This window comes from Tetrao urogallus, assembly GCF_951394365.1.
Source record: "Tetrao urogallus genome assembly, chromosome: 13".
In the NCBI taxonomy this organism is placed as follows: Eukaryota; Metazoa; Chordata; class Aves; order Galliformes; family Phasianidae; genus Tetrao; species Tetrao urogallus.
In genome coordinates, this window is record NC_136826.1 from 9,966,335 (window position 1) to 9,994,083 (window position 27,749).

The 27,749-nt window shown below is 42.8% G+C and overlaps 1 protein-coding gene across 1 annotated transcript; it reads left to right on the forward strand.

Annotated features, from left to right (window-relative positions):
* Nucleotides 1–1,839: 1,839 nt before the first annotated feature.
* Nucleotides 1,840–13,621, forward strand: LOC306951557 (transmembrane protein 182-like; the record flags this gene model as incomplete). Its single annotated transcript, XM_079542077.1, has 5 exons — nucleotides 1,840–1,992; nucleotides 4,618–4,735; nucleotides 6,307–6,405; nucleotides 8,313–8,450; nucleotides 13,392–13,621. 5 exons carry the CDS (start codon nucleotides 1,840–1,842, stop codon nucleotides 13,619–13,621), a joined length of 738 nt encoding a protein of 245 aa, XP_079398203.1.
* Between the last annotated feature and the right edge of the window lie 14,128 nt (nucleotides 13,622–27,749).

Below are 27,749 nucleotides of genomic sequence, written 5' to 3' on the forward strand. Positions count from 1 at the left end.
CATCGGGAGCCAGGGCTGGGCATGGTGATGCTCTGCTGCAGCCACACAACGTTTTGCTGCCAATGGGACTGAGAATTGCACAGGATGCCTTCCAAATGGCAAACCATGCTAACGTGCAAGCATGCATTAGCATAAACGCAGCACTGCCAAATACAGCTAGCTAAAAAGCACACACCTAAATGTGGAACTGTGCATTAATCCCCCCCCCCTTCTTTCCTTTTCTTTCTTTCTTTTTTTTTTTTTTTGAATATGCAAGTGCCCACTTTGTGTTGTAATTCCATGTGGTTGCACTGCGATCTGCGAGCAGTCCTCACTGCTGGTATGTCATGCTGTGGTTTCATGGGGCACCCTCAGGCAGAACGTCCCCACTGATGGACTCAGCTCTGACCTATGCATCACAAAAATAGAGGGCAACCGATTTTCTTGGCCACTCCATACAGGTTTCACTGGTATTCCATGTTTGTTAAATGGAAACCAATTGAAATTGCACTTATTGGAGATTAATTAGGTGATAGATATATTGCACTTTGTATTTAATTAACCGTTTTGTGTTCAATAGAAGGAGGTCACTTTGCTGCAGTAGTTGTGTACCGCTAACCCGCTGTGACAGCGAGGAAGAGAGAACTGCTGTATTATTTAACAGCCACACCAGCCTGCGATGTTTAAGAAACAGTAATACGGAAGGTATAATCACTTATTGTAATTTGAAGTTCTTTATACTCAGGTTCATCAGTCCATGTGCACTGGCAGTTGCTTGAAAGTATAGTCAGAATTTCACCCAACTCTCTCCAGTTCCCTCGGCTGTGGGCAGCTTCTCTGCTATACCCATATGTGCACAGTTGCCTTCATTACAGTGGTTTAGAAATTAATTTGGCAATTTGGTTGAGGAAGTCAGCGTTTTCCTCTATCCTCCTTTTAGGTGGGTCGTGGCTAAGGCTGAGGTCTGAAAATCAGCACTTGAATTTTCACTGTAGTTTAAATTTCCTCCCCTAGACTGCTGGCGTGCCACAGGAATATAGTTATTGCCCTACAGAAATTGCAGTTTTACTGGTCTGGCATCCTGTTGCTGGCAGTGATCTACAGCAGATGCTCCAGCAGCAGACAAAAGCATTGGGAGCCAAATGGCAACAGAATTCTGCGCAGGGTTGTCTTCATGCCCCAAGAGACACTGGAAGGGGACTGAGTGCCATATACTGCCTGCCTTTGTGCAGCAGTAGGGAGATCCCCATTCCAGGTGTGTAGGAAGGATGTGCAGGTGCTGACAGCTGAGCTCTGTGCTTTGCTGGATGCGGACATGCTGATGTAACTGTATGTGTGTGGGATGATCGTATTGCTCTGAGAGCACCGGGGTTTTGAGAGGGTCACCAATATTTTAATGCATCGCTTGGACCCCCGGGGTTTGTATGGGCTTTATTCTGCACAGTGCTTTGGCAGACACAACTGAAGATAGCGCAGAGCCATGGGCTCTGGAATGGTGATATCTGTGGGCTCAGGTTTGCTCGTCCCATGCACAGCATGCTTTAAGCTCTCTCTTGGCACCACGAGTGCCCATGACCCGTGCTCGCTGCTCACCGCGCTGAAGTGAGCAGCCATGTGTTTTTTTGGAAGCTGTCCTTCTCTTTCTCAATAGCTGTTTGTCATGTTCCCTTAATGCCACAGCTGTTTGGCTAAGCCAGGTCATCTGCTTTTATTAGTCCCTTTTCCGCCACCCCCTGAAACTCACACCGGCCGCCCGAAGATCCTTATCTGCGTCCCAGAATAGCACTTCTCTCCCTTCTCTTCCCTCAGTGACTGGGAAGCCGCAGTGTTTTCCCCTTTTTCCCCAAATTCTGCTGGGCCATGAAGGCTGGCATCGCTGCCCTGACAGCGGGCATCCTGGGCAGCACGGCCATGCTGCTCTTCCTGCTCGCCTTTGGGACGGACTACTGGCTGCTGGCTGCAGACATGTGCGGGGTCATCGGGGATGGAAACAACACGCACCAGTCCAGAGAGGTAAATACACAACCAGGTTATTCTAGGGAAGAGAGAGCTTTAAATAATTTGCTCTACAACTGTCGAAAAGCGGCACAGCTACCTTCAATTTAGGTGTTGGCAGCTTCAGATCCATGCTTATTTAAAGTGACCTGTTAATGCAAAAAGTCATCCTGAGCTCCCTTGGATGCCCCGTCTCTGGAGGTGCTCAGGGCCAGGTTGCATGGGCCTGATCCAATGGGGGGCAGCCAGGCCACAGCACGGGGTTGGGACAGGATGGGCTTTGAGGTTCCTTCCAACTCAAGCCATTCTATGATTCTGTGAGTGTTTTGACACTAAAAATGTCTGGAAAACAGTGCTTCTGTATTCTGGCAGATATGAATGTTAGGGAATGAAAGGCAAAAATGTAAGAGCTTTACTTGTTGACAGCCTTTGCCTCGAAAAACAAAAGATATCTCCTGATATTTTCTATTAAAAGATTTCTCCACCTCATTTGTTCGTTTAAAAGTAGCTCATATTTTAAAGTGTAGAGCTTGGCAAGCATTTACATCTGAAGTGAGAGAGCTGTGTTACAGACAGCAAACAGGAGCGAGCAGCAGGTGCATGGCAGAGCCAGCAGTGGTTCCTGCCCATCTCACGTGGAGAGGTCTATTGTCAAATTAGGATTTGTGTAGGGTTTCTGTTAGCAAGAAAGATGATTTTGAATGTTTCCTGTTTTTATGACAGGTGTTCTAGTGCTTAGTACTCCTATCACACGTTTATAAATCCTTTTGAAAGTGTGCTGTGAGCTGAACTTGCTGCTGTCTGCCTGCCCAAGCAATCGAAGCCGGCTGCAATCCCGGAGCCATCCGCTCTTCTGAAATATTTCTGAGCTGATCAATGCGTGGCCGCAATTAAAAAATGACAGGAGGTTCCTTGTTGCGTGCAGACTTTTTGTTACTCCAAAGTTCAATCCAATTAGGTTTGATGTTTTCTGGTGTGGTGAGTCACACTGGGTAAGCATCATGATGCCAGCAAGAAATGCTGTCATTTCAGAATCCCATTGTCAATTGTGGGGCACTGTTTGAGTCATGTTTCCAAATGACTTTTTCCACTACTAATACTACAGAAAAAAAAAAAAAAAAAAAAAAAAAAAAGAAATAGATAAAACTGCCTGGCAAAAGACAGCGTCTTTTTTGTCTAAAGCAGTGCAATAGAACCCCAAAGGAGACAGAGCCACAGCCAGAGGAGTGCAGCTCTGGTTCCATGCTTAGGAAGTGACAGTGTTAATTGTTTTGGATTTTGTTAGTGCTGCTGTCCTTTAGAGCGAAAGGCAGGGATGGCATGCAGCATGACACAGACACCTCAGAGGTGTCAGGAATGATCTCGGCCGTGTGTTTCTTTGCTGGTTGCTGAGGCATGATGATTCCAGTACCATCAGGAAGAAGTGGGCATTGCTCCTCTTCTTTTCTCTGAGCTGTTTTGTTTCTATTTCAGTTGCTATTTCTATGATTCTTAGTTTAGGCACGGGTGGGTTTTACCTTATCTGTCTTTTTCTAAACTGGCAAACTCTATCCTGATGGATAAGAAGGGTTGTTATCTGCCATGCAGCAGTTAAATGTGCACCAAGTCTGCAGAAAGCCAGTGGGGTCTGCATGACACCATTGCCATAGCTGGCATTTTATCCTGAAAGTAAAAGGAGAATCAGAACTCTGAAAGTGGTCATAACTTGATCTATGAGGACTTCAAGGTGAGGGAGCATCTCCCAATACCTCCTTGCTGAGTCCCATCTCCTTTCCCCAGTGCACTGCCATTCCTATGCAGAGCTTCTCCATCCTCTACAAAATAGAACTTTCTAACTGCTGTGTATTTTTAACCAAACTGAGCATGAGAAAGATAAAATGGATTTTGGATATGGCTTCACTAATTTGGTTTTCGGTAATTAGTTTACGACTCGGCACTGCAATATTCTCCCTTCTGGAACGACCCAGACCTTGCATTTGCAGTCTGGTCTGTGGTTTGCAGTTAGACCAAAAAAACAGAACATTTGTCAGCATACTGAACTGGGCCATGAGAAAACTGGTGGGGTCAAAGAGTAATTCCCATCTGACATCAGGTTATCATAATCTCTGCAGGTTCAGCAGCAGGAGGAAAGCAGGAAACTTTTGGAATGGTGAGCAGGGGCTGGGTGTGAGTGACAGCACTGGGCTGCCTTCTGAGGTCAGGTGAGACCTTGCATGGATCCTGCAGAGTGCGATGGCATCTGATCCGTTGTGTTGGTCACCTCTGAAATAGCTTACCTGGATCCACCTGCTTCCAACTGGTTACAACAGCAATAGTGCTTCCTTAGGGAAATTATTTAAGAAGTGGTATCCTTGGCATACTTTTCCAGCTCCGGCAATCAGTGCTTTAATGTCTTTGGAGTGAGAAGATTGTCTGTGAGGATCTGCGGGATCCTTTTTATCAGGATAGCTGTGATTATAGAAATTATTTCAAGGGACTAAAATATTTGTTTTGTAGCTGTGATACGGAAGAAAATTGAGGGCAGCAGCTATCCCTTGACTCCTCCAAAACCAACTTAAACAGCAGCAATGAACGCACAACCATCCGAGCTAAACACGCGTGCTGTGATCAACCTCACATCAGCTTTTCCTCCACTCCCCACAGGCAGACACACTGACAGAGGCTGGGACGCAGATCCTCACTTTCCATCACGAGGGCTTCTTCTGGCGGTGCTGGTTCTTCGGCGAGGGCCAGTCCACGACCATCTGGACCTTCTGGTACAGTGAGTACCACGCTGTGCCTCTTGGTGCTGCTGCCAGCCTGATGCCTCTGCACTGTGTTTTATTCCACTTTTTTTTTTTTTTTTTCATTCTCATCATCCCTCCAAAAACAGCTAACTTGAGGCATTCTTCATGGGTTCTTTTTTTGGACTTGGATTTTGCTCTCATTGGGCACCATCACACAGGAACACCATGGTGCCAATTAAAATATCATCCATGAAGATCATCCACCAGCAGGGTTGACTTTGCTCCCATGCACCATGATATTTGTATCCAGCTAAGGTGTGATGAATTTGAACCCATGCCCACCTTGTCCTTAGCACTGCTCTTCAATTCCTGTTTTTTACAGAAAATCGGTTTTACCCCCACCAGATCAGGCTGCCCAGGGCCCCATCCAACCATGAGCACCTCTAGGTGCTCCCCTTTTGGTTGAGCATTCCCCCCTCCTACTGTTTTCAAGCTAGAAGAAGTCAGGAAGCACCCAGGAGTGGGCAGGGGTAGCCCATACAGAACCAGAACCAAGTGGGTCTGTGCTCCTGGGCACACAAGACCTTTGCTTTCAGATCTTGCCTGTTTTGCTTTTTAAGGTCATAGAAGTCACAAACGTGAGGATTTCACTGCAAAGAAGCAGAGTGATGCAAAATCATTATTTTCTGAAAGCATGTTCATGTTTAAGAAAAAATCGAAGAAGGTGAAACACATTCAGAGGCAAAAAAAAAAAGAAAAAAAAAAAAAAAAAGGTCTGCCAAGGTTTTCAACATTGCAAAGGCCCTGACCCTCTGCTCACTCTGCTCAGAGATGCTTACAGGCTCATGGAGCAGCAGGATAACCCTACTGAGGGATGTGGCTGAAAATAATGCAGGTTCCCACAATCTGTTTATTCCCCGGTGATTAAAATTTCAGATGGTTTTGCTGTCCCTCTGACCCTGACCTCTGTTTTCTGTAGAACTGTTACTGCCACTGTTCAGTAGAACAGCGCAGAGTTTTTCACACAGACTTTTTTTGATGAAAAAGGCTGGAGAGAGGGAGCTTGCTATCTAACATTATACAGGAATCCATTATACAATACAGTGTTACCTGAAGTAAAATGACTCTTTCTGATAGCTGGCAAATTTTTATTACTTCTTTAGGTATTTATTATAATAGGATTGATCATGGCAAATTAATTTGCTGCTCTCGTGGATGTAATAATTAATTCAATAGGTATTCCATAGTCAATTTAGCATGAACTAATGTCCACCTATTATAAAGTGTTCCTTTGAGCTGGGGAACATATTTAAATAAGTGTCCAATCATTAATTAATTCATTTAACATTCATTCTATTACTGTTAATCACGATAAGTCTCAGTGGTATTAATATTGATGGGGCACGTCCATTCTAATTGTGCTTTCCTTTCTTACCAACCGAAGAAAGGAAAGGTACCCTGGCTCTGGTACCCAAACCCCTTCTCCCCTTGCAGGTGGTTTCTGGAGCAAAATAGCAATGGGAATATTGATGTCAGTTTGCCATCTGAACAGCTTAACTGTAGTTTTGCACAAAATTAAAGCAAATCTTTTGTTGTTCTTTTGCAGCCAGCCAAGCGCACCCCAAGCACTGCATGCACGGCTACCTGTTCCCCATGCCCATCGTCCTGGGGCCTTTCCCACATCCCTCCTATGACACGACTGCAGGTAGGTCACTTCCCAGCTCCATTTTCAAGCCGTGGGGCCGGGAAGCATGTTGTGTGCTATGTGTGTCCTACTGCCAATCCTCATGGCCAACCATGACCAGGGAAGCCCCTTGCAAAGTGGCCTCGAGTGGCTTCCTGGGAGAGCGCCAGCATTGATTTGTTGCGAGACAAAATAAACAAACACTGGAAAATCAGTTAAAGACCAAATTGTCAGAAGATCCATCGCACTTATTTTTAATACCTCGAATACGACACAGTTGGAAAGCTCTCCTTTCAACTGGTTCCCTTTTTATTTATGTTTCTCTGTATTTTCAGAGTTCTTTAATGAATCAGCTGCTGCTAGGAATTTTAATTTGCTAAATTGGTGGCAGCAGCTAGAATTAATTCCATGATCTTTTTGGAAATGAATTGATTTCTTTAAATAGTGTGCTTCACTCTGCATTGCCTCTGGGGATCCGGGGCAGGCATACTGCACAAACAAACATCTTGACCTTTTCCTTAGCCTTTAGCAGTACCTTTTTTTTTTATTTTTTATACTTTTTTTTTTTACGAGAAATTAATTAAAAAAAAAATATTTGTCAGTAGGAGCATGTGAGGGAGAGCATCTCACTCCTTTGCTGTGTCGGATCCCTGCCTCCAGGAGCAAGCTGAAATGTGAAATAGATGGCAGAAAGAGAAGCCCATTGTGGGCTGTGTATGGCAGGCACATGGGCAAATGTTGGCTTATTTTTCTGCTTAGGAGGGAGTGGTACAACTCCAGTTTTTGAATGATCTCAATGGTAAACACAGGGATTTTTCTGTGCTAAATAAAGAGCCCTTCAGCCATCTGTCGCTGCCCATCAGACTGTGCTATGCAGCCTCTGCAGCTGCCTCCAAAATGCCTTTTGGGGACAGCCCCAGTGCTGAGGCTGCTGCGGTCCTGCTGCTGAACTGGTCTTGATGAGCTCACCCCTGGGGAGATGGGGACACGTTGGCACCAAATGAGAACGTGATGGCATGGACATGGGGACATGTTGGTATGGAGCTGGGGATATCTCAGCACCCTCATTCTGGGAATTGGGATCTGCACCAACCACACTGCAAAGTGTTGGGCAATGCGCATGGAGCAGGCTTTTCTGACATACACTTTTATTTTATTCCCAGCCAGTCCATACTCAGATGCAAATTATGACAAAACTGTCCAAGAAGTGGGTCCTCCAGCTATTACCTGCGCCAGAGATAATTCTGCCTTATCTGCATCCTCTTAGGCTTCCCTGAGAGAAATGGGTGACGGGAGGTTAAACATTAAAATGAATTCTGTGGTTTCGGAGAGTTCAAGATACTTATCTCTCCCTAAGTGGCTCTCCTGACAAAATGGCTTAAAATGAGCAAAACGCATCTTCTCTGTGTCATTTTTCTTTCAAGTGTGAGTCATTTCAGCATTGCTGTTTGCTCATGCTCAGCTCAAATCTCTCTAACTTGAGCTTCTGAGCAACAAAAAGCAATGGGAGCAGTGGGAGGAGGTGGTCTGAGCAGACCGGACAAACTGGGGGAAATGGGAGAAGGTTTGGAGAGTTTGTACCTGAAGAGCCCTCACTGCCCACACCTGGGGCTGTCCTCCCTTCTCACATACTCTCTGGTGTGGTCTCCTTGCAAACACTTTCAGCCCCGTGTTCTCCTTCCAATCTCATGTTAGATCGTGACACACAGCCCGAACTTGCATTCTGCACCCACACAACAACATACTGGCTACAGCCCTGCTCAACACCAGCAGCAGCTCCCCGCTGGAGAAACTGCTCATGACCCCAGTGCTCACCATCATTTTGTTGCCCAAGCTGGCATTGATGGAGGAGTTCCTCACAGCCTTCTAAAAGCCCAGCTGAGCTTCCCTTCCTTTTTCTCTGACTCTTCTTTTTGGCTTTCATGCAGTGTACAGAGGCTTCTGGACGGCGTTCATCATACTGGCCGTTGCTGCTGGCCTGGTGGGAGGACTGCTGCTGGTGTGTGGTGTGCCCTTTGTCAGCGCCAGGTCCTACAAAGTGGGCGGCGGGTTCCTGATAGCGTCAGGTAAGCCAACAGTGGAAATCAGACACACGGGACAGAAAGGAGTGTGCGCAACCTACTGCACGCAAAGGAATGGGGTGGTACCCAAAGGAATGGGGAGGCACACAGTGATGAGTGGCAAACAGTGATGCGGTGGTCTCTAGGGATGCTGGGGAGGGATTGGTTTTCTGATGGCAGCAGTGGTGAATTGGAGTAAATGTTCCCCTTCCCCAAGTGGAAATAAATTTCTATGCTGAGCCAAGCTTTAGAAAGATAGTTCTTAGTCCTACGGAGCCTGGGAATTGGGAAACATACTACTTTTTTTTTTCCCCTACAGCCTTGTACGATATCCAGAGCCTTTTTATTTGGGTAATGTTAGTAGTTGCATTTATCCCAGGCAGTGATCAGCCACACTCTTCTCTGCCAGTGTGCCTTCATATTTGAGCCTCTTCTGTCCTTGCTCTGCTAGAACCTGGAGAACCACCATGCAATGAAAGGCATACCCAGCAGTTCAAAACTGGAGGCCTGGTTTTTAATAAAATCTGTAAAGATAAAGCAGTGTCACAGCAGGAAATGAATTAAAAATAGGCATTGATTCATAATCCCCACTACCACTACAAATTAGTCCAGTGAATTATCACTTGGGCCTTTTCTGTATTTGAGAGGGAATAACTGGAGAAGTACTTGATTTATAACTGTGACTCAAACTTAGAAAAAAAGCTTTTTTTTTTTTTTCCCCACAATGCAAACAGTTATAGGTTGGAGCTCTGATGAGTGCTGCCAAGTGAATAACTTTGTAATGAACTCAAGCCTTCCTCTGAAATTAATTTTGCTCAATTATGGGCCCTGCACCAGGTTCTGATTCCTCAAGCACTGAATGAATCAAACACAAGCTAGCATCTTTTCTGCCATTTTGGGCTTTTTGTGAGCTTAAGCTTTTTAGACTCAAAAACATTCATGAAAAATGACTTTACAAGAGAAGTCCCAAAATGAAGTCTGGAAGAACTCCACTCACATTCCCCTTATTATCCCCTTATTTTCTTTTACTTCTTTCCCCCAGTTATTTAGCTTCCTTTCTGTTTCACAGGCTCTTTCCCAGTCTCCATCTTCTCCAGATGTACTAATAATTAACCACGTGATTCCGCCTGAGATGGTTGTTAACATGAAGCTAGGTTGCATCTATCTATTTGACTAAAAAATCTGGGAGGCACTAAATCAATGTGGCCCTACCTGCCTCTGCTAATTTGCTTTGCATTTTGTCCAATTTTCCATTTGCCTCTGGGTCCTCAGTTATTGAAGTAAGCCCAGCAAGCCTATGGGTATCCGCTTATCTCTCTCTTATACAGTTTAATAAATGCTCAGTTGGGTTTAATTTTTTTTCTAAAAGTAAATTTTATGTGGTTGCACATGTAGAAATTTCATTTGGGAATGCAAGATATCTTGCTCTCAGACCTTCATTAGGTGCTAGTGCCTTCTGGTGATCAGTGCTGGCAATCTGATGTGTGCATGAGCTGAAGTGGCTGAGATAGGGCTCAAGCACCCAAATCCTCCCCAAGTTATGTTTTTGATCTAAATGAAAGCTAGAATTATGCAATATCTTTTCAGGAGAGTTCACTTAGGGTTTCAGCTGTTTATTGTAATTCTTCTTTTTTGTTACTGAACTCAAGCTTATCAATCGTGCTTGAAAATAATGTCCAAATGGATGCAGGATGCACCCCTCATTATTTCCTCATCACCCCTTCTAAAAACTGCCAGGTGACAATACACTTAACTAGCATCACAATGACATTAGGCAAATGCTGCATCGCATCTGTATTGAAATTCCTGGCTTGTATTCCCTTGTGCTCCTTGGGGTGTTTTAGCAGCCATTCTTACAAGTGAGAATAGGCATCACCAGTGTTGGGGCAGCTCAGCTGCTGGAGGGAGGAATTGTCCTGCTGTGTCCTGGGTGATGCTAAGGAACACCAACAGGAGCTCATTACCAGCTCCCCTGGAAAGGCAGAAATACTGGTAAATATGCAATCTATGCTTCTTCCAGCCACTGTGGTCCCCATGCTAGTTCTCCAGCACACCTGGCCCCAAATCATTTCAGCAAGTCTCAGGCCCTCTGTGAGCAGCAGAAACTGATGGATGGGAAAAGGCAGCTAAAGGTCATTCCTCCATTTCCTTATTATGAACATCCCAAAGAGGCAAATGAGTTGCTGATTGTCAAAGTTCATTTTTCTCACAATTAGGAGATTGCATGCAAGTTCAGGAGCTTCCACAGAATAAGAGTTAAAGACTGAGTTCACTCACCTGTCCCTACACTTAAGGGCTATAAAGGTATCATAAGGATAAGAAGTGAGAGAAAGCAGAAGGCAGACTTCCATTCACCCACCAGTAGGATGCAGCTCTCCCAGGCTCAGGTGGCTTGTAATTAGCCCTGGATGGAGGAGAGATTGAATGCCCCACTCCAGTCTGCCTGCAATTTGCTCCTTCCTGCAAGGTGCTACTGATCTCATCAGACTGGAGACTGAGTTTTGCAGTTAATTTTTTCTGTACCTGCCTAATGAACAGAATCAAAGAGGCGTGCTGGGTTTGCTGCTTGACAGAGTGGTACTGAAAAAAAAAAAGTTTCTTTCAGCTTGCTGACCAAGATTCCAAGAAATCACTTCCTGCATTTAGGAAGCTGTTTGGGGCAAGTGTGAAATGAAGATGTCTTTCTGCTACAGCTGCTATAAAAAGCATCCAAAGGTGGTGGCTTTTGGTTTCCTTTTCTCACTGTGGAGACTGTATAAATCCCAGGGACTCCTTGCAACTCCGGAGTGATTATTCTAGGAAAGAAATCACTTTGCATTTTCTTGTCGTAATGCTCTGAATTTTGGTGCCAAGTCTGTGGCTGTGCCTTCACCTCCACCACCTGTTTAATGACAAAGCAGTGACATTCTTTGAAGATTCCCCAGCAGCTGCACAGGTGCAGGTAGGCTTTGGTCAGAAAATGAGCCTCAGATAATCTGGTTTGCCCAAGGATAAAACAGCAACAACAACAACAAAAAGTTACTTAAAGAAAAACGGAAAATTCTGGAAAAAAAATACCATACCCATGTCCTCTGTTCCTCTGGAACTACTTTTTTTTTTTTTATTTGTGTCTTTTACGGTAGGTATTATAAGTTAATGAAATATAAATTGATCTTTAAAAGAGCACTTTTCAAGGTTCAGTTGCTATCTAATTAATTTAATTTTAAATTACATCAGTAATAAAGGCTTAATTGCCTTCTTATCAATATATTGTATTTTGTAAAGAACATGTGACTATTTAAGCATTCAATCATTTTCTTAAAGTAGAATAATTGGTATTTTAAACATACAACTATCATATTAAGTGTAAAATATTTATTTGTGCATGTAATTTCAAGTGGTATCACAATCTCAATGAACATGCAAATGTTACACCAGCTGCTGTTTAACTCCTAGCCTGCCTTTGCAGTGCCCATGAGGACTTGTCTATGGGAGAGAACAGTCTGAGATAGCAGTGTGGTGATGTGAAGTGTGTTGATACAGTTACACAAATTTTTAAGATTCAATTCCCAGTCCTAGGGCATAGGATGCAGTTTAATAAATATGACAGCTCAGTATGAGTAGCTTCAACTTCTATACAACTGCTAGTGAGGATTGAGGAATGTTTTGGACCCTCATTCCAGGCTACAAGATGTGAAGCAGGATGTTATAGCAATATGTGCTTATATCACCATGAGCAGAAACACAGCCCAACACTGCTGTGTTTCCTTCAAGCAAAGTTTCACTAAGCTCTGTTCCTAAGCAGATAGATCAATGCCAAGCCATACCCACAGCCTTTGCTTAGCATGAAGGCTGGATTTTGTAGTGCATAAGCTGCTGGGGGGAATAATTAAATATAGTACAAGCTACCTTTAGTTTAAAAATTGCAAGGGGAGGAATGAAATCCCGCAGAAGCCAGAACGCGTCCACAGAACTGTGCAATGACTTGTCAACTGTATTAATTTCTAACTGTTCACTTCTATTATGAACATACCATCATCTCTGACGTATTTCTTCCATATATGTATGCATGTGCGTCTGTCTATATGTTATATAGCACTGTTAAAAAATGGCAAGTTTCTAGCTGTGATGTGGCGAGATAAGATATTACTGATGTAGCTTCAGATCTTTCGTCATACCGTCACCATTTAATGTTAATATATGTTGACTTTTAAATGCATTATATATATTCTTTAATGCAATGAAACAAGTAACATTGCGACCACACTGGTTTTTTTGTTGTCTGCTTCATGCAGATCCTCATCACTGTGAGTTATGGGGTGTTGCAATCAGAATAGCAAAATGAGGTGCCCGCCCTCCACGTGCTTTTCAGACGTGAGAGGGTTGACCTCCAAGGCCTTCTATGGGGTACGTACAGAAATAAAAAGCACTGGGTCTGATGGGAGAGCTGCTGAGGGAGATTTTGACCTTGAAGCCTGGAGTGTCCTCAGTCTTTCACCACCTGGCTCATGGAGGTCTCACATGCTAACGCTAGGTCATAAAAAGACTCCATGGCCTCTGGAATGAGCTGTTTGACTTTGCTATTGAGTTGCTCACCTGAGGCTGATGTATCGTGGCCATTAGGACACGAAGGGGCACTTCTGTGAGCTGGGGCAACCAGTCAAAGTCTGTGGGGCACTTCTTGCAGTAGGTTCAGCAACAGATAGTGCTCGCCACCAGTAGGACCAGTCCACAGGTCTTGTATTTCTGCTGAAAAAAGGATCTGATATTTGAAAGAGCATCTCTTTCTTCTCTTTTCCTCTTTTCCTGCCTCCTTTGTCAGGGAAAACCTGACAAATGTCACCATTCTGGAACACTAGCCTGAAAAAATAAATGGGAACCTGTTGCAATATTTTCTCACTTTTAACCTTTCTGAATTTCATACACTGGCTGTAATTGGAGAATAACCACCTTTGTCTCTCTTCTCAGGAAGTTTATTTCTCCTGCTCATTTTCCTCTTTGTGCTGTGGAAGGAGTTTGTGGCCGATTTCCAGAAGTACATCCTCCTGGAGAGGAGCGAGGTGTGCCTGCAGGAGGCTCCCGTACACGTGTTATATGGCTGGTCCTTCTTCCTTGCTGCTGCCGGCGTGCCCCTGTCGCTGCTCTCTGGGCTCCTCTTCTTCCTGATCGGCAGAGAAATGACAGAGTCACTTGAGTAAGAAAAGGTGCTGAGAAACTCTTGGAGAAAACTGTTGATGCTCCTTGTAATGAAACATACACAAGTTTTGAAGATTATGTCATTTTTGTAGCTGTATCTATTGGCGTAGGTGCGTGATTGAAGTAAGTGTTATTTGGAGGCAGGGGTGGAGCACTTAGCATGCAAACACTCTCAGTCCTGTAGGCATCTCTCTGGACTGTGCAGCAGTTTCAGGTGGGAGGACCAGCCTCCACTGTGGCCAGCAGTCACCATGGCTCAGCACTGCCAGCGCGGCCCATCCGTGTTCAGCAGCACTGGAGGTTCCCAGCATTCCCAGCATCCTCGTTTCCTCTAAGAGGTAATCGAATGTGGCTGTGGGGGTGTATGCTCTGACATCTTTTCTGAGAAGCAATTAAGGCTGATTTTTTTTTTAGCTAGCTCTAATTGACGTCAAAGGACAACCATTTTAATGGAATGTCTGGAAACATGAGAGTTTTTTTCATTAAAAGCCTTGATTCTGAAGATACAAATGTACCTGTGCCTAACCTAACTCTTAATAATGACTAAACTAATTTCTGTGGTATGCAACATGAGATGTATTAATTAGTATTTCTTTAAAGCAACTGTGCTAAAATGCATTTAAGATTTTGCCTGAACAGAGAGCTGTGGAAATTTGCAATCCAAAACTGAAAGTTAGAGCTGGGGGAAAGAAAACGGGAACAATGATGCTATGATTTTTTTGTTCGTTTGTTTGTTTTTATGGTAGAGTTTGTCAGCCAGCTCACCATGGGACCCTGTTGTATTCCACCTAGCATAAGAGCCAGCTCTGAAAAGACTTATTATATACAATTTATATATTTTTTTAATTCTTGCAATTGCTCAAGTGTACATTGTCTGACAGGTTAAAGTGGTCCCACTAAGAGTAATGCATACTAATGCTATGTAAAACGATCTAAATTCAGGAGGTGATGTCATTTATTCTGTGTATGTGAAGGCTTGTAGACACTTGAGAAATGACAAAGAGTTGATCTTGTGTTTTTCAGTCAAGATCTTGCTATTTTGAAGTAGTTTGTTGGGCCCTTGCTTGCTGAATTCATCTGCATAAATTTTAAATTAAACCTACTAAAAATACATGCTTTTCTCATGGATGTCAAAGTTTATGGTAAACATATATTTCCAAAGCTTTATGTCATACTACTGACTCAGTATATTTAATTAATAATGTAATGTAAGCCTCTTCTAGAAAGCAGCGAAGACTCTTGGCAGTATAAAAATGTTTGTTAATGCTCTTCCTAAAATATTATTCAAGTCTGGCGTTTCTTTCCTTTTGGAGTTCTAATTGCTCTTTTACAAGACTCATTGCATACACAGAGTGAGAAATTGTAGTTCCCACATGTAAAGATTAGTTCTTTCGTATGAATAGCAAGCTTGTTCTATGGTTCTTAAGTAAAGCTCACACTAATTTCCATTAAGGGGAATTTTGTTTGACTAGAATTGTTATATACAGGTGAAAATCATGCATTTTTCCCCAGTGAGTAGATGCTTCATGACATTACAAACACACTGATACTTCAGTGTTTTAGCTGGCATTTTTAAACTTTTTTTTTCTTTTTTCTTTTTTTTTTTTTTTTTTTTAATTTCTCTCTCTTTGGGTTATGCCTGTGCCCCATCAGTTCCTCAAGGGATAATTTCTCACTATAAATTCTCTTTGAATAATTTTTGTCATGTAATTATCTATTTGGTGTAGAGATGAACACTTACGGTCACAAAGAATAAAAGTATATAATCCAGGAGCAGAAGAGGTCAAGATTTACAGTCACTTGCCTTTCACTGATCCCATAAAACAATCCAAGCATGCAGAAATGATGATCCCATAAGAGAAACCAGGGCAGAAGTATGAGAATGCAGCAAGAAATCCATCAGACTTATTGATATCTGTGAAGCTGAGGATCCCTGAAGTTGTGAATACAGAAGTGAGTTTTATATTACAGAATGAAATATTTATTAACTTTCTCCATCTGTTCTTTAAAAAATTTAGTTTAATGTCATCAAGGCATTTATGGAATACATTTAGCTTAATTATGCATTCATGCCTTAGGGAGTAAACCATCCCTGGAGACTTGCTCCTTCTGGATCAGCTCTAGGACAAGCAATAGTTTAAAACTCAATCATTCTTTGCAAAATCATGACTTTGAATCATTCTTGAATGGAAGATGTTGCGTTTTTTTTGTTGTTTAAACTCTAATATTGAGCAGATTCTAATAATCACAACAATAAGGGTATAGCAAATGACATTAAACACTGGCACAATTAAATTAACTAGCACCTGTAATAAAATGCAACATCTGTAGTCAGCACAAGATTGAACACATCATATTGGTGGACTAAAAGGTCTTTTGGCCTCATGTTTTTCTTGTGGCAAGTATGTCTTATACAGACAAAATTTTGTGTGGGAATCATTATTTCTGGAGGAGAAGCTTAAAAAAAAATAAATTGATGGAGTCAGCAGCAGGGTTTGAAATTGTGGAAACCACGGCCTCTTTCATCTGTTGCATGTAAAGAAGTCTGATGAAAGGATATTATAGAGTACTGACAAGGACCTAATTCTGATCCAAGTTTTGTCATTATAAATCATGAGTAATTCCAGAGACTGCAGTAGACTCTTATCACTGTTAAACATCTGTAAGTCAGATCAGTACTGAGACTAATAAATACATTCAAAAATGCATAATTAAAACAGTGATTTCACATCACTGATGAATTTTAGTCAAGGATTTCTTCAAGGATGCTTTTCTCACATTAGCATTTGACGTTAGTAAGCAATGAATTATTCCATTTTTTCTTCCCAACATCTGGGACACTTCCTGCTTTATTTGCTACTTGCTGAGCACTCTGCAGGAAATATTAATGAATCTTGGGTGTTATAGTATAGGCCTTGTGGATCACACACACAGGCAGTGTTACACAGTAGACTCTATGTGCCTTGAAATTAAGAGACTTGATTTTGGTGAAGTAAGATAATGGGAGATTTGTCAAATAGGTGGGAGAGAGACATGGGGAGTTGGGATGCTACCCAAAGATGAATTCTCTGCAGCTCCCTCATTCAAATTGCTCCTCTGCATCACTTTCTCCCAGGGGAGGCAAAAAAAATAACGATAACAGAATTTTCTTTGGTCAGATCCACACTTTTACTGGTGACTGAGAAAACTAGCAACCAGGAATTCCTTAAGGTAAGGGGCTAGGTGAGGGGCAACAACCTCAAGAAGGGATGCACCAAATCTCCCCAGCATGACAGTAACACTGCTGTGCTCTGCAGCTTTCTGTCACCACTGGCAGATTGGGATTGTGTCATCTTTCTTGACAAATCCTGTGGTAAAACTCCACAGGTCTGCAGCTCTTTGGAGCAACCTGCAAAGATCTGGTTTGAGCAGTAGAGGCAGGAGATCTTCCTTTGAAGTTCCACATCTGGCCAGGAAGGTGAGAGTAGTGTCTCTACTTCAGAAAACAGCTGTTGCCTTCTTTGTGCAAACAGGTATGAACAGAGAGTCTCCATTCTGAGAGCGAAGGTGTGAGCCCAACTACGAGCCCATCACAGACAATGCCAAGGTGCATCCTTCCTTTCCCTCCCTGCCGTCTCCAACTGCCAGGGTTGGGGTTTGTGGGCTCAGGAGGGGACATGATGCAGGATGAGACCAATGGAACACACTGACACCCAAGCAGAAGGCTGAGGATAGGCCTTCATTGTGCTTGCGACATGTCTGTAAGCACCAGCTCATATCAGGAGATGGTTTTTCTCTTTAGTAACAATGGAGATTGAGGATATTAACTGTAAGATAACCAAAATGCACTTAGGTGTATAATTTCACTCTGGAATGGCTTGCTTTCACCCAGCAGGACTTACAAAACTTTCTACTTGTTCTGCATGCCCAGAAGAAACCAACAGGGAGTGCTTTCACCTTAGTTATGCTTACTTCCAACACTTTGATGGATGCACGTACGTCTGCAGAGAGAATGTCTCTGTGCACTCTGCCCCTTGTGTCAACTAGGCATCACCAGTGCTCGGGGTCCCAACCTTGCAGCCAGCCCATGGCATACAAGGGAAGAATGAGGTGCTCAGGCTTTACCTTCCTCTGGATGGGGATGTAACAAGAGGAAGTTCCCACAGACTCTTCCCTGTCAGCTCCTGCTTGGCAGCACAGCTCTTATCATGCTGAGTCAGTGTGTTTGGAGGCACCTCAGCACTTACGCTGAGTGCTGCCTGGGAATGAGAGGGCACAGATGTGGTGCGGCAAATGAAGGCAGGAACAAAATTAAAATAAACAAGAAAATAAAAGCTAGCTCCATGCTTGGTGTGCAGGGCTGTACGCTGTACGTTACCACAGGATTAAGTTGTATCAGCCGGAGTACATTTTACAAGAGTGCACAGCACCTCAATCCTATAATCAATAAGCTGTACATGCTGCAGCACAAAGAGCTCTTATCTGGAATACCACTTTGAATTTAGTGAATTTATTTAATCCCTGATGCCTGCAGAGCATCAGTCCTCTCTTCTGGGTTAATTTATTTATTCCGGTGATCTATTTTTAGTCTTTCAAGTACTTGACATTTGAGAAGTACATTTTTCTCCCCTACTTCCTTAAAAAAGCATCTAAATTGAAAAAAATACTTCACCTACAGAAATGCATTTGTTTCCTCATTCACTTCACCACTCCTTCTCTTGGGACACAGAGCCCTGTCACCATGCACTGAAAGGATCAGAGAAGGCTCCTTGCAACCCTGCTTGGCTCCACATCAATGCTGAGAATTCAGAGGATCTTCTTTCTTCCTTCTCATCTCTTTCCCATGAATACTCTCCACCTCTTCAAAACAATTATCTATTTTTAAGGTGTATCGAAGGTGCTGTATTTATCTCCAGAGCTGTAATGAGTGCATGTGATGCTCTTATCTTCTAGAACTTCATATTTCTTAGTCGCACAAACTCTTTCCTGAATCCAAAAGATGCTATGTATGATGGTACAATACTGATTGTTATCAGAGCTGTAAAGGATGCACTCTAATTAACCCAAATGGTAGATACAGAACATTTGGTTATGCAAGAGTAGACCGAAGTTTGATAAGCGTTAGGGTCTGCAAAAAAGAGAAAGTATTCTTGCGCAACATTCACTGATTAGATTAATGATGGCTTCATAAAAGCAAGAAAATAAATAGATAGATAGATAGATAGATAAATAAATAAATAAATAAATAAATAAATAAAAGAGCAAGCGACGAATGCCAAGAAGAAAAACAGTCTGTTGGAGGAGTCATTCACCAGAGCACACGGCACTGTTGCTCTGATGGCATGCAATGAGATGGTTGAGGAGCTGGAGCTGAAACCTTGTCCTTTACAGGCTGGAATGATCGTGGTGTGTGGTGAATAAATGGTGTTGATTCTGAAATAGAGGCATCAATTTTGAATCTCTCCTTGAAAAAAAATAAATAAATAAACCGTAGGGAAATTTATCAATTTAGACAAATCAACCACTGAATTAGCGCCAGTGATTGCTGAGGTGGGTCCTTCACTCACATACAACCATATATCAGATCATCTCTCACACACAGTCTGCCTCCCAAGCCACACACAGCGCTCCTAGGATCAAGGTCATTACCAAGTGAGCCCAGTAATTAGCTCCAAAAACCAACCATTAATCATATTTATTGCATTGTTCTTGCATCACATCCCAACAGCATTCTTTCCACTAAAAGTAAATCCCAATGCTGGAAGAAATGTTTCAGTCTCTCGCTCTTATAAACAATAAATTCATCTATAAAATGAGCACCAAAGAAGCACTTTTCATGCTTTCATCTGCAGCTGTCTGGCTTCACTTACCCAATTTACACAATTTGGGGTGGGAAGGACCCATCCTACCATGACCGGCTGGGGGTTTTTCCTGCAATTTGGTTCTGCAGGTCAAGAACTCTTCCACAACATTCTCTGTGATTGTAAGAATCGGTTATGCTAACACAAACACCCACACTTTACACATTAAATATATATAAAATGACTGCCTTTCTCCACAGAGAGCCTTGCCTGTGCCACAGCCACTTCAAAGGCTTCAAAGCAGAGGTGCCTGCAGCGAGGGCTGCAGCTGGGAGCAGGAATGCTGCTTTCAGCTGACACCAGAGCTTTCAGGATCTTAGGGTATGACGCATTTTTTCATTCATTTTAAATTAATTTAATTGGGAAAAAAAGATTTGAAGGAGAAATAGGGGACTGGGTGCCGGGCAGCAGCTCCAGCGATTCTTGTTGGTGCCACTCCTCCATGTTAATGCATTGGTTCTGCAGGCAAAAATAGACAGCTTTGCTCTGAGATGAGCCACAAAGCTGTCTGCTGGATGGAAAGATCCTCTACATATCACAGGCAGAAGATGAGGGCTGTGCTGTGGATGTGAATACGGTTTTATACTGGGATGCAGCATCACATCCTGCCTAACACATAGGGAGGAAATTCTCCTTTTTATACATCAGAGTAGATCTTCCCTATCCCATCCCATAAAAGAAGGAGAGAAGATTTGCAAGCTTAACACCATATTTTACATCAAAATATAACCACTGATATACACTGATGTAGGTGCCTCATACCTGGAGGTGCTCAAGGCCAGGTTGGATGGAGCTCCAAGCAGCCTGATCTGGTGGGGGCATCCTATGATGCCAGCTGCAGGGAATCTTGCATTTCTCTCTGCCTGGCTGGCAGCCCTGTTGCCTCCTGGCTGCACGCCCTCTGCAGGGCTGCTTTCTCTGTCATTTAGCCAAAACATTGGTTAGTTTGAATCAGTGGAGCATCACGATTGCAATGATTTCATCAACTGCGTGTCCTGGGCTCTGCCCAGCCTCAAGTGCCTGCAGCACTGTGAGGAGCTGTTGTGCTTCACGTTCTCCCAATGGCCAGGCTACAGCAGATTTTGGCAAAAACATTCTACGGAAATACAAAAAATTCATACAAAAATTAAATGGAAAGTTGTGGACAAGTCTGCAGCCATGGCCATCACTGATAAAATAGATGTAAAGACATAAAAAAGCTGAGCTTGGGATGGAGTGTTGGGAGCATCCTCAGCAGGAAGAGGGCTTGTGTCTTGCTTCACTGGAATGTGGTTCTGACCTAAATTATAATAAAACTCAGGGCAAAAGCTGAATCAGTCATTTAATTTAGCAGTGAAATCATAAGCGAAGCACTACACTACCTGGTGAAGGGTGCAGTGATTTCTAATTATGGATTATACAGCTAATCAGCACCAATCAACATTTTATGATCTTGACTTAATATTTAATATAATGTTAATTATAATTGCTTTTGCCATAAACTGTGTCAAACACTGGTCGTGCTCTGCTCCCGGCGTGCCGTGCGGCCGGGGCTGCTGGGGAGGGAGCAGCTCCCCCAGACCTGGCAGCCCCCGCCCGCTGCCTCTGCCATCAGTCCTGGTGCTAATTAAGTGGCAGTGAGGCTCAGCCTTATTAGAATGGAGTTTTTATCTCACATAAGTACCTTCCAGCTACAAACAGGGGAAGTTCATTTAATTAAAAATAATTTTAGTGTAAGTTAATGTGAGCACAGTTCAATGACTCTGAAATATGTTTAATTTTTTTTTTTTTCTTGCAAAGCATGGCAAGAGGCTGCAGGAAAGAAAAACAAACCAAACCAACAACAACAACAGATAATCTGGACAATACATTTGGACCAGCTTTCTGCATTTAGAACCCCACAGCTTCCTATTCGAATTCCTGCCCCAATGCTGGATATCACATTTGGAAGCTTTGTCTTCACTGCACAGAACCTGGAAGACTCTGGTCAATGAGAATTTGCTTTAAAGATCTTCTTCAGCATTGCTCTTTTCAGAAAATCTTTTTATGACCCGGAGAGAAAGAACCATGCAGTCATTAAGGTTGGAAAAGGCATCTAAGATCATCTGATCCAACCACCCACCTATCACCAATATTGCCCACTAAACCCTGTTCCTAAGCACCGTATCTCCACAGTTCTTGAACACCTGCAGGAATGCTGACTCCCCCACCTCCCTGGGCAGTCTGTTCTAGTGCACAACCACTCTTTTGGAGAAGAAATTTTTTCCTAATGTTCAAGCTCCTGTCCCCAGTGACCATTTATAAATGATTTTCAGCATCCCTAAGAAAGACATATCAGGAGGAGCATTGCTCGCTTAAAGCACACTCAAATTTTACAGCAAAGGACTTTTAGGCAAAATACAGCACTAGAAATCTCTTCCAACTTTGAACCTTTCACCATCCCATTGGATAAATCAGGAACATTTATGAAATTTGGAGCTTCTGATTACAACAGAAGCAAGGGGTACTGAGTGGGTATTTTATAGATTTTATAGACTGTGCTTTGGCAAAGGGACATTGTCTCTAAAAAGAACAGATGTTTTTCTTGCACATTACTTCATCAAAGTTTTTCATGTTTTTTAAACTCATCCTCTTTTAACATGAAGCTCATCAGATATACAAAACTGTCTGAGGAGTGAAATCCCGTAACAGCCAAGCCAACACCACACACATCTCTGGGGGCACTGAGCTCATCACAAATTAAATTGATGTAGTTGAGTCAAACTGCTTTATATGCTTACAACACAAATGGCTTCAAGGAGATGACTTGGAAATACATTCTCCTCTCCATCTCATTATCAAGCACCAAAAAGTATATAAAGGCCATTTAAGCTGTATGTCACAGAACACGTGCATACCTACACCCAGAAGTTCAGCCCGGCACCCGGATGCATCACCAGTGGACAAGTTCCTCCCCAGCCCTGGGGCTACTTTACATTCTCTTGCCATTTTACACTGTCCCCGTGTCTTCCCATGCCCTCTGAAGTCCTTATTTCTACTCTTTAGTAGTTTGGCTGAACAAATACATTGAAGTGAATAATTCATCTACTGGATTTCACCCCTTTTTCAGTATGCAATTTCCTTTGATGGAATCATTATTCACAATTATTTACTGAATAGTTTTAGTAAGCAATTCTCTGGGTGTAGACAGGCATTGAGCATTTTGCTGCAATTATTTAATGGCTGAAATGTCAGGTAAGTCTGACTGCTCACAAGTTGCATCCCTAACCTCATGTCTATGCTTGAGGTCATTAGTCCCACCATGCACAGAGCACCAAAAGTCCTCTTCACAGCCCTGATAGACACAAGGTTCTGCTCTAATTTAAATGTGGGGAGAAGCATTGCTGGGGCTGATACCTGAGCAGACTCAAGGGATTCAGTGACCTCTGAGTTGGCCAAATGATGCCTGACCTCAAGTCAACAGAATGAGACCTGGCCACCAGTTTCAACCTTTTCAGTTATGAGTTCATGCTGGGCATTTTTCAGTCTGCATTTTTTGCTGGCAGGTATGTGCCTAACTTCTCCTCCCTGAGGCAATAGACCACTAATTGGAGTTCAAAGTATATCAGTTTCTCCTTAAAAAATGGGTATGTTTGGTTTACGTTGGTGTGACTACTTAGCCAAACCTGCAATGAAGATGCAAAGCCCCTTATAACTGGGACATTGCTTCTCACCTTGCTCAAAACTTGAACAAGGAGGAAAGATCCTCACAGCTAATAGCTAAACCCATCAACTTCAAATGCAGTGTATCAGACTTCTTAATACATATAAATCTCTTGTACTGCTTTACTGTCTACCTTCTCACAGCTCCCAATAACATAATATTACCTTCAAGGAAATTATTCCCACCCCGCTCCCCACCCCATAGCAATACCCCCATCACCGTACTTTGCCATCACTCACACAGTTATGTAAAGTAGTTATACCACCATAATATCTCTGGTACTGCTACATCAGGCCCCAAGAGGTAAAGTCCTTTCACAGAATCACTAAGGTTGGAAAAGACCTTCAAGATCATCCAGTCCAACCATCCACCTATCACAAGAGTACTCACTAAAATCCATTATCACCAATAGTACTCACTTTCATCCATTAAAGAACTTCACTCATCACGTATGTAGTTACATATGAAATCCAGTTTCCAGAAAAAGTCAATTAAAGCCCATAACTGGTGTGAGTCAAACCTGGCTGGGATCAGGCAGGAATTTCATCTGTGCACAGCACCATGAATCCTCTTAAGCTTTGCTTAAAACCAAGAACTGACCTCCCTGGATGGCTCGGAATCTCAAGTTCTCATTTTGAAAGGGAATATTTATCAACCAGCCACTCTCCATCGTTGTGCTTGCATGGCACAGACTCAACTCACCCTGTGACTGCTGGGACAGTGCTGTGCCACGCGTGCTGGCACTGTGTATGAAAGCCCTACTGCAACGGGGCTGTTCCGATGGGAAGGGTTTCACCTGTTTGTGAGAAACGAAGGCGGGAAGAGGAGAGTTCTCAGCAATATCTGCATGCAGGCGGGCACGGTGCGAAACACTGGAGCCAGAGGAGCCCAACACGCTGGGAGCACAGTGTGTGCAGCTGCTGGTGGCAGAGGGAATGTGCAGCGCGTGCGATAAGCGTGGCCGTGCAGTATGCCATCAGTGCTACCTAAAAGCAAATGAAACTGGCATAAATAATTGTGCTGTAGAAAGCCTTTCTGTTGCACCTTGCCTATCACTGACAATTTACATATCTTAGGAAAACCTTTGTCAGCTTCTGTCATTTCTGCACTATTATGTGCCTTTCTGGATAATTACCAGTTAATGTGAAAAAGCAGATGGAAAAAACCTTGAAATTTCTGATAGAGAATCCTCAAACCTCTCCCCTTATCTGTGCACAGCAGCTTCCTGATTTCAAAAGAAGTTTGAAAACCTTTGTTAAAAATGTCCCTGATTCCCAGTTTGAATGAACCAAATGACATTCAGCTAAAATTATTCAGCTTTTTCCACAATTAAATTCCATTATCGTGAACTGCCAAAGTAAAATGGAAGGTCTCTTAACTAATGTGGTGGTTGTTTGCTTGTATTTTTCCTGGTGCGTATTGTATAAAACTGTGTAAAGTAGGCATAGGAGGATAAACAATAACTGTAATTTTGCATCAATGAGTGGGGCATTTTTAGACCCATCATTATGGGAACACACTGGGGTTGGTTTTCTCTCTTCCTCTTTCCTTTTTTTTTTTTCTTAACCCCTTTTCCTGAAAAACCTCACTGAGACTGATTGGATACTGCACCAATCGTAGGGAGCTGTGAGTGGTCATGGTTTGTGCTTCAGTCTCATATGTGATTTCTTTATGCCATTTCTGGCGCCGAGCAGACATTCACTTCCCCTCTCCCTGTTAATAAAGTCAGTACTTAAGGGAAAGAACTTTGTTTAAAAAATAGTGCTCCCATGGGCAAGGGAATGGTTTTCATGATTCCTCCATTGGCTTTTCCCTCTTTCTTCTCAATGGAAGACTGTGCTAGAAGGTCCTCATAGCCTTTTTTTAAGAACAGAAATACATATTAGGTGATCTGAGCAAAAAGCCTTCTCAGAACTGTGTCCTTCAGCTAGGGCAGAGAATGGAAGTAAAGAAGTGCCAATGAGGCAGTGGGAGATAAAACAACCTGGTGCCATGATGTTGTCTCAGGGAGCCTCTTGGACAAAAGCCTACGGCTGCCTGACAATCCTGCTGGTTTGTGCTGGTGGTGCTTCTCTTCCTGCCTGGCATGCTTTATCCCCATAGAATGACAATTCATATACTGATTAAAATCGTTGTCTTTCATGATGGGAAAAGTTTGTTCTTCAAAGTAAAAAAGATTAAAAAAAATGCTGTTGCAAAAAGTGATGTAAAGCAGATGAATAAAAACAAAAAAAAAAAAAAAAGGTTTTAATTCCATTATTTTCAATTAGCTCTTTAATTTGATTTAAGTCATTTGCACTTGTTGCCTGTTTTACATCTCTTATTGTCCAGCATTTTATTTCACACATCTAACAGTATTAAATCAAACTGTTTTCAAGTCTTTGCCTTCTTTTGAAGCCTCTTGAAAGTCTAAAGCAGACTTAAAAAAAAAAAAAAAAAGAAAAAACAAGCCATATTAAAAGCAAACTTTCATCTCTCTGCAGGTTATTTGTAATCAGACCTTTCTCATCAAGGGCTCATTTCATATATGTTTGTGATCGGGGAATTATTAAGACCACCACAGCGTCTTGTTCAAAACATCACCCAGGTTTTTTTTTCAAATCTTCCCATATTTTGCTTCCCTGGCTCTACAGCCTACCAGCCTGGCTCAATTTTTGGGCTAGGCTTGGTGCAGTTCCTCTTCTGCTCAGCACCTCAGCATTGCCCCAAGTAGGACTGGCAACTCATAGAGCACTGCAGTGTGCTGAGCTCTGCAGCAACATGGTTTAGTGGGACCAGTGCCGATGAGAAGGTGTTTGGACTAGATGATCTTAGTGGTCTTTTCCAACCTTAATGATTCTATGAGTCAGCTATTTTGTGTCCTGAATTCATGCCCAGACAGCGCTTCAACATTTGCATTGTTAGAACTTCATAATAAGGAACTCAAGAGCTTTCCTGAGCGGAAGGGAAAAAAGAACACGTTTCTCAATGGCTGGACTTGAAGTTTGCCCTGGATCCCACAAAACAGATTTCCCAGCACTCTACCTGAATCATTACACTGAGGGGTTTGGCCTGTAGCAATGACAATTTTGCCCAGCAGCAACCAGCCCCCAGCCCTGTGCAATGATGGCTGGAACTGATTTGTGAACATGCAGTGAACATGCCTGAAATTGCACTTTTGCACTTTTCTTTTTTGTCCTAGAGAGGCATGCAAAATAAAGGAGAAAGAAGAAATGCATTTAGGCTGTTTAGAAATGAAGATGTTTCTTTTTATGCTCAGTTACTTGAAAACTCTCCATGGATTTTCAGACCTGCAGCTGATAAGCTCAAAGGTGCAGAGCCTCCATATTTGATAATCATTTTGCACGTAACAAAATGAAAATGCACATTTTGTAGGTAGTAGAAAGGTATTTTTCTTTTTTTTTTTTTTCTTTTTAAGTGAGTGTAGGAGTGTTAAGAAAGGCTCAGAATACTCTGCCTGTGGGAGAGATGGAAACTTTCCTTTTATAACTGAGAACTTGCTGAAAGAAAGTTTGCCATTGAAAGTGACTGTGAGTTCCTATCTGAGTAACACGTATGGAGATTCAGCTTAATAACTATTGACAAAAAGGCATTTCTCTCAGTCCTAACAGCAGCTTAACCTTTGGGAAGCAGCAGCATCAAGCCACCAAGCTTCAATAACGCTCTCAAGAGTCTCAGGAAATGCTGGGTGCTCCTCAGCACCAGCTGTTTGAAACATACTCCTCCTTGTCATGTAAGCCAGAATTAAAATATCTTTGGTGATACTGATTGGTATCATTAGTGCGGTTTTATGTTTGAAACTTCTGATCCCAAATGGGATTCCTTTTTGCAGTACTGGTTTACAGACCCCACCAAAACATCTTGCACCATGTATGTGCCTCTTCCTCTCGGGATGCAGTTGCATTCGTTTGTACGCTTAAAAGACCAGCAAATATATTGTGTTGCGAACTGCTAATGAGACTCTCAAAAAGGCTATATTAAAAAGCAAAAACAAACCCAACCAAACATGATACTCCTCATCACAGTCTTCCTTTTGCCTTAGCGGTGCTGTAAAAGTAAGGTTTGTTCTGAGTGTTTTGAAGTTCCAGCACAAACTGATTTAATTATCCTTCTATGGAAACCCTCAGCAGCCTAAAGACATTCATGTAGGTTTTCCTCCTCTGCATGCCAGGACATCACCCCTGTTATTAGGAATGATTTTGATTGTGCTAACTGATGCAGATGGGGAGAGTTTGCCTCCCGTATCACCAGATTTTACCAAAGTGCCCACAACTATATTGAAGTACAAAAGGTTTTCACCACCTTGATGCATCAGTACTGGAAAGCAGACTGAGACAAACCTGTTTATGGGATCCAGCCATGACAGATATGGCACAAAGAATCACCTTGACACAACCATCCATAAATCCAGCCTTTCCCCCACACAACTCTGTGAGAGTGGACAGTTGGAGCTTTTCCTTCTGGTGTCCCTCTCAGGAGGTGGCCCACCAGGGAGACATCCCCCAGCAGGTGGATATTCCCACCACGGGATTCTTACACAAAGGAGAAGCCCTTCAAAGCAGAGCCTGCTTATCTCAAAGGCAGCATTCCCTCTCTGATCTCCCATCA